Source organism: Anser anser, assembly GCF_964211835.1.
Source record: "Anser anser genome assembly, chromosome: 7".
NCBI classification, from domain to species: Eukaryota; Metazoa; Chordata; class Aves; order Anseriformes; family Anatidae; genus Anser; species Anser anser.
This window is the reverse complement of record NC_139727.1, coordinates 31,818,995-31,831,044: the sequence shown is the minus strand read 5'-3', so window position 1 is coordinate 31,831,044 and position 12,050 is coordinate 31,818,995. Positions and strand designations below refer to the sequence as shown.

The window sequence follows — 12,050 nt, the reverse complement described above, 5'->3', positions numbered from 1 at the left end:
AGCTCAAATCCATATTTTTCAGAATATACTTCTGGCATGGTAACTTGCATGAAACTAACCACATCATTCAAGTAAAGAGTGAACAGTGTACATACCTCACATTTACTTCTCCTAACTTTTAAATATGTTGATGTGCTGCTGTTCTCTATAACTGCTTGGGTAATGGCAAATTTGCAAGATGTTAAAGGCATACAAAGAACCACAAAAACAGAAGTCATATTCATTATGATGAATATAAAAGTTCCAGTTCCAGATCTACATTCACTTCTTGTCTGAAATATAGAACTTGTTTTAAGAGTATATACTAATTGATGTAATTTTTGCAATTCATTTCACAGAGATTATTTCTATAAATGAAGCACACACTTCAAGATGATTGAGAAATGTCCCCTCTTCAGCACACATGTGCTTTGCACAGGAAGAAAGGCCAAGCCAAATACAATGCGATCCAGCTGAGATTCCAACCCATTTATAAAGAACGTCACATAACTTTGCAAGCTCACATCTGCATGCCTTTTGGAAGAGCTGAGAACTTTGAGCAGCAAACCTGTAAGCTGATCCTAACCCGAAACTGCCAGTATCACTCCCAGTTAAAGATTTCCCTTCACCTATAAAAGCAAATTCATTTTAGAAACACTACGATCTGCTTTCTCTAAAGGTCTGCTAAAGCTCTTAAAAAATCTCTTACAATCAAACAGGTCACAACTCACTCAGGACAACATTCAGACAGAACACACAAAAGCACTTTAATTTCAGCAAACATTTTCAACTTCCTGCTTTCAGTGGCCCTCCAGCCAGAGCAGTTTAAAGAGTCAAAATAACATTTCCTTTCCTTCCTCCTCTTCTTCTTTGAACTCACAACTGAATCATTTTGTTATACAGTTTCCAACAAGTTGTTATTTGACTGGACAGTAAGACAAAAAGATTCTCAAACCCACACATACAAACTTAGAAGATGTGTTAGTACTTAGAAACTGGGATTATACAGGAAATTTAATCATAACAACATTCTATTTTCTATACAACTGATTTTTTTTCCAAGCACAACCATTGGCTTGTCCCCTCCTCTCCAGTATTTTGCTTCATTATTCACTCCACTTTCTTCCCTTGATCTTTTGCTGAATGCCATCCTTGGATTTGGGGACTTTTTTCCCATTCTTATAATCTGTTCCTTCCACTTTCTCATGCCATTTTTTGCTCCCTCACTCTGAGCAAATACTTACCTTCTTCCCATCACAAGTCCTAGTGTTCTGACACATTACTTCCACACGTGCTAATTTCTCCTCTTCCATAAACAGGGTCCAGTTCTGAACTCCCCCATTCCTTATTGCCTAGGAGTATAGAAGTGCCAACTCCTTTCTTGAAAAGAAAGAAATTGACCAGCAACAAATATGCTGACAGGGAATTCTCCTATACCTGAGGAGGTAAACAGCATTCACTCCTGGACTAGAAATTGCTCTCTTCTGGAAGCCACTGTTTACCCAATAAGACCATATACACTTCCTACAGGGGAACAGCATGAAATCATCTAAAATTTTGATGTAAGTCTTTTTATCCTAACATTCCTTAAACTTTACAGAATTGCAGACATCTTCCTGTTAATACATCTTTGTGCAACTCCTCAACTTGGCAGAAGTACAGAGGAGTGACAGTCAGCTGGATTTCCTGGCTGCAGGTACAAACATTGACTCCCCTCCCCTGTAGGGATAAACTGCTGCCAGCAACCAGAGAAAATTCACAGTTCTCTAGTGAATGGAAAATATTGCCAACAGTTATTTCTTTCTCCCCACCCTGGAGGAACTGAGCTGCTGCCAACTAACAAAGCATTTTCCTACACTTTGCAATCCCTTTGAACTTTTTCAGGACTTTAGAGGAAACGGTTTTGTCTCTATGTAAATCTATTCAGTGCAAATCCTAGTCACAAAAAAGGACTGATAATTGTAGCAGAAAACCCTAGACAAGGGAATCTTGTTAGTTTGTGTCCATTACTTGAAAAATGTAGTATTTATAACACATTTTTCCAAAAGCAAGAAGAATCTAGGTGCAATGGAAAAGAAATAACAGAGACTAAGAAATGAAATGCATAGGAGATAAACTATGTTCAAAAATTCAATGGATTGGAGATTACACCGCTTTTCATGTTACTGCCCATATTGCAACAAGCTGAATTAAATGAATTGTTATTTACCTTGAAGAGTACACTTATGTTACATTTTAAGTATTAAATTCTACACATTCTACCAATCTTTCCTTGAGAAATAAGGCTACAAGCTGTTATTCCAACAGCATAAACAGTCTCAATGTTTAATGTCACAGAAATAAACCAGATCTGGGACAAAGGGGCAGAAGGCTACCAACTGGAGTTGAGAAAGCTACAAAAAGAAAAGCTTCTCTTCCCCAGTTAAGTTTTCATCTGACCACAAATACAGAAAAAAAACCCTGCAGAACATCTCACTCACACTAATCAAAAACACCCACTCAGTTGCCTGAATAACTGCATTATTACATTAAAAAAATATCTCATGCACACCATCTTATTTTAACATGTGATATGTTAAAAACTCACGAAATCAGCTTCAAGTTTTCCCATTTCTTGTTTGTAGCTTCTCATTCGACTGCTGTACATTCCCCGACTTTGAGGTGGAATCTCTCGAACTTCAAGCTCCATCTGCTCAAGCTAGCAAGTAAAAATAAGGAAGGGACATGTAAATCAAAGGGATAATTAAAGCAAGGATAAATTTGTAGTGGGAGTTACCCCTGCGCATGGCAGGCAGGTTGGAACTAGATGATCTTTAAGATCCCTTCCAACCCAAACCATTCTATGATTCTATGATTTACCTATTTGTTCATAAATACCAAGAAATATTGTTTCTTTATCAAGAAATGTTGTATATCCTCTAATATAGGAACAAGTTATCAAAATCTTTGCACAGCCTTAAGTCAGCAAACAAATGACAAAATTAGTATTATTAATGCTTAGAAAAAATATTCTGTTCAAACCTTTTTGGATTTCAGTGCCAAATGTGATGAATACTTTTAAGCGCATTATTCAGAAGATAGCCTACCTCCACATAGCTGTGTGGTTTGGTAAACCTTTGGATGCAAAAGGTATTTTATTTATTTTTGGATAAACACAAACATATATATATAATATATGTGTGTGTATATACACACACACATTTTGTAAATGTATGTATATTACACACATATATGTGTATATATATACACACACATATATATAACACATATGTAAATGCTAAAATTTTATTTACCAATAGATTCTTTGTTTAATAAAATAATTCTTGTACTTCTATGCCTAGTCAGCAGAATTATTAAATAGCCTGAGCTTCTCAACTGGCTGCTTAAATCTACATCCCAAATCTGTGAGCAGGTATATTATATAACTGAATTTTAGAATTATAATGAAAATATTGTTAAAAACAGTTGAACGCATAAAACATTAGAGAATTTATTTTTCAAACACTTTTGCTATTTATTCTTTCCATGTAGAACTTTAAGGGGCCTGAAACACAAGAATATGGCACAGAATTACAGAAAATCGGGAGTTATAAACCAGCCTGCTAATTACCTGACTGTTGGGTCAAGGAACCTCCTTTACACCATGCTAGCTGTTCAGGAATTCTGTTTTGCACAGCTGAAGACTACCTCACTTGCTTTTAAAAATCTTTCTGACTTACTTTAAAAAGATAAAAGAATACCTCTCCTTGGTTGCTGTAGGTACCTGAAACAATATTTACTCACCTCCTTCTGAGCTCAGCTGAGCAATAAAGCACCTGAACAGAAATGCCTGTCAATTAGGGTCCCAAGCTGCTGTTTAAGGGTCTTCACAAGGGACAGTTATAGTTTATTCCTGTGTAATCACTTGCTTATACTTTGAAATTTCATCCTTGTATCATAAGAAAAGCATCTGAATGTAATCAATTGAATTACCAGATACTCAGAAGTCATTCAGCCTGATCTATTCTGATTATACAAAATGGTTTTTAATAATAAACTGTAAAGCAGACTTTAATGAAATAGTCAGTAATGAATTAAAATGTACAAAGCTATTTCTAGTTCTACCCAGTTCTTTCGCTCAGGCGTAACTTTCCAAAGGGGTACTATAAATTAAACTGATAGCTGGAGTTAATGGTTTATTTCTTATCATTTCACATCAATATATTTGATCTCAAACGTTCCATAAGCATAGAAAACATTCCTCCTACATCTATAGAGTTATGTGTGCAAGATCAGGATATTTTAATGAAATCTTAATTCTTATCTATTAAATAAAAATGAAACAATTTGCCATATGAATAAAGAATTTGCAGCAAGGATCAGACCATTGTCCATAAAATCCAAAACCTTCATTCTAAAGAGTATCAGAGAGTGTAAGGTCCTAGGAACACACCCATTATATTCTTGGAAATGCTACAGGTAATGATGAAGAATTCACATTTGAACTGACTGAAGTTTCACACCTGTTTTTTGTTTGTTTGTTTGCTTTTGTGTGTCATCATGAGCTTAAACAGGTACATTTTGTGTTTGGGGTGATAAATTTCTATGCCAACTCATGCAGAAGATAGTGATCCAAGCAGGTGCCAACCTAAATGCAACCTCATTTCATGCACCTTCACTTTCACTTTATTTGTCAAAATAATATTTTTCACGCATAAGCAAAACTAGAGCTAGATCCTACAAAAATCTAAAAATAACCTGGCATTTAAATCTGAAAACATCTGTAGAAGCTGAAGTTTTCTTCAGAAAACTTGATTATCCAAACTTCTTTTACTGCTCATGTTCAAATATGCCACTGCTATGGTGAGTGAAGCTGAGCATTTTGGCACTTGACTCCTGCACAAATTCACTAACAAGGCCCCATCCCTAAGTCTCCTCAGGGGTACAAACTAGTAAGTTTGCTCCTCACAACACCCAGTACACTCCCAGCACTGAGTACAGCACAAAACAGAGCAGCCAAAGGTATTTCCACTCAAAACCACTGTGGGGTAAGATAGCACTGCTACTGCTGCTGCTGCGTATTGAGACTCCAGAATAAATCTCCCCCTCCCGCAGGGACTTCCAGGAGCTATCCCATATGGAAATTGCTCTTGACAGTTGTTAGCGTTTTATGAAACTTGGTGAAGCTTCACTATTTTATTCTGATTCTGAAGTCCTTGAGCTAAAATAGAGATTTACATTAAAAAAAAAAAGTGTCAAAGTAAGAATAACCTACCATTTGCAACACTAAGCTTAAATAGCTGCAATGAGTTTGTGACGTGCACATCATCACAAAGCATAAAGACAGATAACACATGGCCAAATTTTATTTATTTAATTTCGATAATTCCAGTTCTTCTAGCACATGCTAGATACTCATAGAATCTATCTAAGTTTAACACTCACCTTTCTTAAAACCCAGCAAACATAACTTTCAGGTGCACTGGTGTGGCCTCGCTTCAAGCACTGTGTGCAGGTTTGGGCACCACGATATAAGAAGGGCATAAAACTATCAGACAGTGCCCAAAGGAGGGCTACAAAGATGGTGAAGGGCCTAGACGACAAGTCGTGAGGAGCAGCTGAGTTCCCTTGGTTTGTTCAGCCCAGAGCAGAGCAGGCCGAGGGGAGGCCTCATGGCGGCCTGCAGCTCCCTCACGGGGGGAGCGGAGGGGCAGGCGCTGAGCTCTGCTCTCTGGGGACAGCGACAGGACCCGAGGGAACGGCATGGAGCTGGGACAGGGGAGGGTCAGGCTGGGTGTTAGGGAAAGGTTCTGCACCCAGAGGTGGTCGGGCACTGGGACAGGCTCCCCGGGGCAGTGGTCATGGCACCGAGCCTGACGGAGGTCAAGGAGTGTTTGGACAACGCTCTCAGACACAGGGTCTGATTTTTGGGTGGTCCTGTGTGGAGCCAGGAGTTGGACTTGGTGATCCGTGTGGGTCCCTTCCAACTCGGGGGATCATAGAATCATAGAATAACCTGAGTTGGAAGAGACGTTCTATGACTCTATCACACTCTGCATGGGATGTAAGAATGACACGATTTCTCTCCAGAAATCTCTTACTCAGCAGCTACAGTTTTAAAAGGCAGCCTGGGAGTCTGAATAGTTTTGGTGTCAGTTCTGCATATAGCTCAAGTCAGCTGCAGCAGTGATTTTACCCAAACAAAGCAGACAGTGTTTTGAAACAATCAGTGATTAGTCAATGTAAATTAAATATCTCTGCAATGATATTTATAACACGTAAGAGTTATTTTCTAAACAATTAGGAAATAAAATCTGCTAAACAAATCTTTTATCAGACAAGACAAAGAAGCAAACCAATGTATGAAAACTATCAGTGGCAAGGAATTAGGTTTATTTTGGTTTTCTAGTGTAGCCTTTAGTTTAAAAGGGGATCTTTTTAATCAGTTCTGTTATTAGCAGGTTTGTTCAAATTGATTTTTAAACCCAAGCCTTGACATTAATCACAAACATGTAAGGTAATTGCTTAAAGCCAGTAATTGAATTAAGCACCTGTCTAGCAGCATTAGCAACAAGATCTAAAACAAAAGCATGAAAGAAGTCAGTACATGAAATCAAGATCGTCATTAGGATGAAAATGCAGATACAAGAATTTAATTTTTACTCTTACAATAAATACAAATTTAGATGATCTCTCTTCTGACATAAGAAGAAAAGCAATGAACCATTAACTCAATTTCTGCTCCTTCCAATCTTACTTTGAATAGAGAACCAAATTTGAATGATTTTTCAGCAGAAGACCCAGACTGCAGTTTCCCCATACTGCTACATGTTCTGCCTACAAGGCTAATTCAATCCTTAGACTAAAAGCACAAGGTATGTCAACAAAAATACAACAACCCTTTTTCTTTCTATGCCACAATCTTAAAAAAGTGAGTTTCAATATTACCATTCAGTTAATAAACAAATAATTGATTTGAGTTGCTCAATTTGAACAGCTTTTAGTCTAGCAGAACTAATTTCATTTCCCTATCCCAAGAATCAGATTACATTTCTGACACTAGATAGACCAAACTCATCTGAAGGCAATAAACAAAAGCTGCTTCAGGGTGAGAACTACTGGCTATGTGGAAAAAAGTCAATCTCAATTGTCACCTACACCTTTGCTCAGTTAGTCCACATCTACAAAGCTTTATTTTTATACTCCTTCCAGGTGGAGTACATGACAGGTTGCTGGAAACAAAAATAGAAAAAGTCATAGATGCTTTATCTATACTGCTTTCTTCTGTCAGTGTGGACCGCTAACTAATGCTCACTTAACACATATGGTCTTTCCAGATGAACTCACACTGCTGTTACCTCCCCGACCTCAGACAGCTAAATATTTTTTCCTTCACTTGCTGAAAGAGAAAACAACACCTATTACCCTACAAGACAACCAGACAGATTAAATCAAGTAGACGAATGGATCCTAGAAGAAAAAAAATATTCCAGGTGGTACAAATATTTAACTCAATTCTTAAAGTAAAAAACCTAACCCATAAATCAAAGCGTGTAGCAACCTGTAATAGCTTGCAGTAGTAATACAAACCTTAAATCACTTAACACAAGATTAAAATGTCTGATACACTTCTCTTGGGTATTTCATATTCTCAAATATTAAGTATTTCAAAAATACTACTTAATATTCTAATATATTAAATACTTTTAGGGCATCACATGTTAAGCGTCACATGTTAAGCCTCTAATAATACCATTATTTTCCCCAGCAGTTTGTGGTTAGGCTATGAAAAGTCATAACGTACCAGTTCCCTTGCTTCTTCAAGCTGTTTCTCGACATTTGCAACCATCTGCTTCTTCTCATCTGAAAAAGAATCGTGAAGATACCAATATGATTGTGATCTTGCCACGATTGCTTAACTACTGCAGGCATCAAGGGGCTGTAATACTGTCATTTGTACTGCCTTGTGCCCCTTGCACGGCCACATCTTCCATCCTCCCAACTGTAAATCCACCCATTGCTTCGATAAATTTAACAATAAAACTCTGAAGATGCCACTTTTTATACCAACGTTTGCTTGAAACTAATAGCACCCATATGTGCTGGTGGTTTGCCTGATGAAGTAGATAAAGTGCACACACTACAGTATCACCAGCCACTGCTCCCCAGTGCTGTAGGCAAGGTGCAGTGGGTGCCAAGAGAGCAACCAAAAATAGAAGTCCTGCCTCATAAAGCAAAATGTGCCCTTGAACCAATCTTCCTTAAAAACAACAGAACTCCTCCCGAAAGGACTAAATTGCTACAGAGATTTTGGTGAAGCATCGCCAGTATAAGCAGGTTGAGTTTCAGTTGAGTCCTCCTGTTGGTGTTAGTGTCCTGCATTACATTTGCATGGGCCTATGCATCTGTCTTCAGCTTCACCAGAACTAGTCTCTACAATCTCCTCTACTTCTCCCATTTACATAATATACATTTTGCTCATTGAGGGACATGCTAACATCATGATCTGCCCTTCATCAGTTACATACACTGGAGCTCTGCCTGCAGGGACTATCAGGTTCAGGATCATCTTTGCACCTTGAATATAATGCAGAGATTTTGCAAATAGGCAACGACTAGAAAAACTGTCTTCTGAAGATACACTATCCCGCACATGGCAGATTCTCAAGAACAAAGCATATGCCCTGGGTTATCACCTAAAAAGCTGTTATAGCATCGTGGACTGAGTGGGCAACTCAGTTCCAATCCCAAAATGAGACGATTATCTGAGGTCCTGAACTAAGGCAAAGCTACTCTTGTAGAAGCCCAACTTCTGACGAACGTGTTACAGCCAACTGGAGAGCCAGTAAAGACTACTTCTGAGACTGGACTGCATAAGCAAGTGGTCCTGTGCCAATGAGGCTCACCAGGAGCTAAGAGAATCAATTTGGACTCCATCACAACCTATACAAGCAAATCAAGGTGTTCCTGGGTGGCAGCAGTAAGAACAGTATGTCTTGAATAAAATATTGTCTAACACTGATGCAGAGTAATGGGAACTCTGTCAGTGATGCAAGTGAGAAAGAAGCAGATGAATCCTCTCACAAATAAAAAGTTACAGCTCACCTTTAAATCCCTCACAAATAGACCTTCCCTTCTTATCCTTGAAAGAGACCCAGCATTTCGTCAAGTAATCCTCTCTACAAAGCTGAAGCCGTGGAAAAAGAGCATCTTTCTTGTAAATCTTGAACTTGCACTGCCATGTCTGGTTGATGTTACTACAGCAGAAGATGTACGCTAACAATGGCTTTCTTGAATTTCCCACCAGGTTCTCATGACAGCACCCAAGCCAGAAAATGTCGTGGTTAGTGATTTATCTTCTGAACATAACTTACCCCCCTCCCCGCCCCAAGAGAATCTGCCCCTTCTTCATCCACACATTTCAGTTCCCCTACCCAGCATCCCAAAACATCTCTGCTCCTCCCTTCACTTGGAAGCAAGATGACAATGGACCAAAGGAAAAACAACATAAGAGATAAAACGCACAATATCATTTTATTGAAGCTGAAATAAGATTAAAAATATAGCAGCAGAAAATAAATGTACTACAGCAATGTCGACATTTCCCTGAGTTTTACTGGATTACAATTTTCATACATATTAAAATAAATAACCTGAAATCTAGGGATAAAGTTTTGTTGTTGTTGTTTAGTTTTTAAAGATATTTCATACTGTTCAAATTCTGCGTGTATTTGTGACTACAACAGCTACCTTGCAATGCACTGAATACTCAGTTACCCACCCTATTCTGAACTCAGTAAAGCCTAATGCAGTCATTTACATTGCTAATCCCCATGATTTCTGTCAAGCAAAAATAAAAATGCTTGTCCCAACTCAACTGCTATTGGTGCAATTCCAGTAGTAAGTTTCTGATTCTCTCTGCTACTTGGACAAGGAGGATGTTTTTCTTTGCTGGTACACAAATGTTGCAAGGAACCTATAATAATGTTGATCAGGTGTTGAACTCCAGACCTGTAACATCCCCTGTTCTTTTTCCAGTCCTCCAAATGCATAATCCAGTTACCTGCATCTCCTCTGTGGATATTTAAGGAACTCATCTGTCCAGCAGCTACGGTTGCCAGTAAATTATTCTGCTGAAAATTTGCCCAAAATTATTCTGGGAAGTTGAAGTTTAGCAATTGCACTCAGACTGTTGTGTAAGGTGGTTTTGAGAGATGTCCCATTCCCTATATGAAACAGACTAAGCATTTAAAGACCTTGCCGTACTGAGTCTTCCTTTAACATCATACAGGGCAGGTACAAACCAGCTGTGATAACCAGTAAGATCTTACTCACCCCCAGAGATACTAACCTACAGACCATGATAGGGAAAACTCATCAGTATACCAGGAGATCCAGCTAAAACTGTTCGTGTAAAATTTAGGAGTTATTCAAATGATCTTCAATAACTTAGCTAATACTAAAATTTAACCCAACTCCAGAGCAGCATTTTAAGATCCTCTCAGATTTATGTATACATAATCACACAGCTGGTGACCAAAACAATTGCAGGGAGTGAGGCCTACCCATAACACGGTAGTGTGTCCTTCCAACACAAGTGTGTGAGCAGGCACATGGCAATATCCTGGCACTGCAGCTTTGGAGCAGTACCTCCATAGATTTCCAGGAAAGCAGCCGATCTTTTGCAACTGCTGATCCTCTAGGGCACAAGGTACCATATGCTCCCCAGAGCAAGAAGGAGTGGCAGGGTCCCAAAAGGGCAATTCGGTGAGGAAAAAGTCAACTTAACCAAGTACCAGTAAAAGTACCCACTTGCCTCCTTCCTCTAGCAGGATCCACATAAATAAATCCAGGTGCGAGCATGCTGTCTGGAGCCACTTGCCTGCAGGAGTGCTGATACATCCAGACCTGTTGCTGATACCAGCAACAGAAGCAATGAAATGCTTCAACAGTATCAGAAAGCACTTGCTGGAATGGTGTGCATGTGGTTTCGTGTCAGTCTTAATGCCACACCCAGCCTAAGGAAGCAACCACTTCTTTCACAGCCAGAATGCCCATAGAGAGGAGGACACAACATCCACAGGGTGACCTGCTCAGAGACTGCAGATGAGCTCTGAGTAAGCGAAGCTTGCCACTAATCTAGTAGATCAGGACAAACAAGTTGGGATCCAATTAAAGATTCTCATATTAATAGTGTTTTACTCCACTGTGTCTTAGTAGTTTTTAGTCTGCCCACTTAGTGATTTCTTTAAGTACATTTCGATCATATAAAATATTGGCAAGTGCTTTTTTACAACTTTTTTCTTAATTCAGAACAGGCAATATCCTTAAGAGAAAATAAAAAGCGCTGTTCCCTCAAATATATCTAAATTTAGAATGCAATTTGTGTTTCCACACTGCCAGACAGAATGTCCTAAAGAAAATGCAGCACTCAGCTTGCATAACTGAACTGGGCAAATTGGCAAAGTATGGATAAGCATAAAGACTGGAAACAAAAGTAAGGAATCTGAGTAAGGATTGCAAAGAAATCAATTCTGTGTCTGTACATAAGGTTCTATCACTTTCTTAAATGAAATAAACCTTACTACTCTGTTTTTTCAGCTTTTTTTGCCCTTGCATTAGTCAGTGGTTTGTCCCCCAGTGTCGAGCAGTTACAGAAAGGCAGATGGCTGCCTACAAGTGTAGGAAGGTAACACAGCACTGGCTTGAGCTCACAACCAAGGAAGAGATTAAAAATTTAGACCAAGACTATTATGGCTCATTACTTGTGGAATTGCTTCTTTTTATTAGTACACACTGAGGAAGAGACTGAGTGACAAAGAACTTCAGTTTGTAGACCACTTGTAGATTTCACTACACTGGCTGAGGTGTTTTACATGTTCACCTAACACCCCTTTGCCAGAAGTTATTGTCCAACAGCAAAGACAACCAGAACACCACATGCTTTTTTTCTTTGTCTTATAAAACTGAGTTCCAGAGGCACATCATAATGAGCCAGCCCTGAAATGAAGACAGTAAACTCCATTACAGAGACATAAAAGAAAATTAAAGGTAGGACTTTCTTCAGTTAAATCTGTTGGAAACTGAAATAA

The 12,050-nt window shown here is 38.7% G+C and overlaps 1 protein-coding gene across 6 annotated transcripts in view; it reads right to left on the bottom strand.

Moving 5' to 3' along the window:
* The window catches only part of VTI1A (vesicle transport through interaction with t-SNAREs 1A), a 284,643-nt gene that overhangs the window by 268,465 nt on the left and 4,128 nt on the right, over positions 1 to 12,050 (bottom strand). For all 6 annotated transcript variants that reach the window (XM_083844102.1, XM_083844100.1, XM_083844104.1 and 3 more), the window contains exons 2-3: positions 7,763 to 7,821; positions 2,567 to 2,677 (exon numbers count right to left, since the gene is read on the bottom strand). In XM_083844102.1, the coding sequence (XP_083700228.1) occupies positions 2,567 to 2,677; positions 7,763 to 7,821 (170 nt within the window). The remainder of the gene's footprint in view (positions 1 to 2,566; positions 2,678 to 7,762; positions 7,822 to 12,050) is intronic.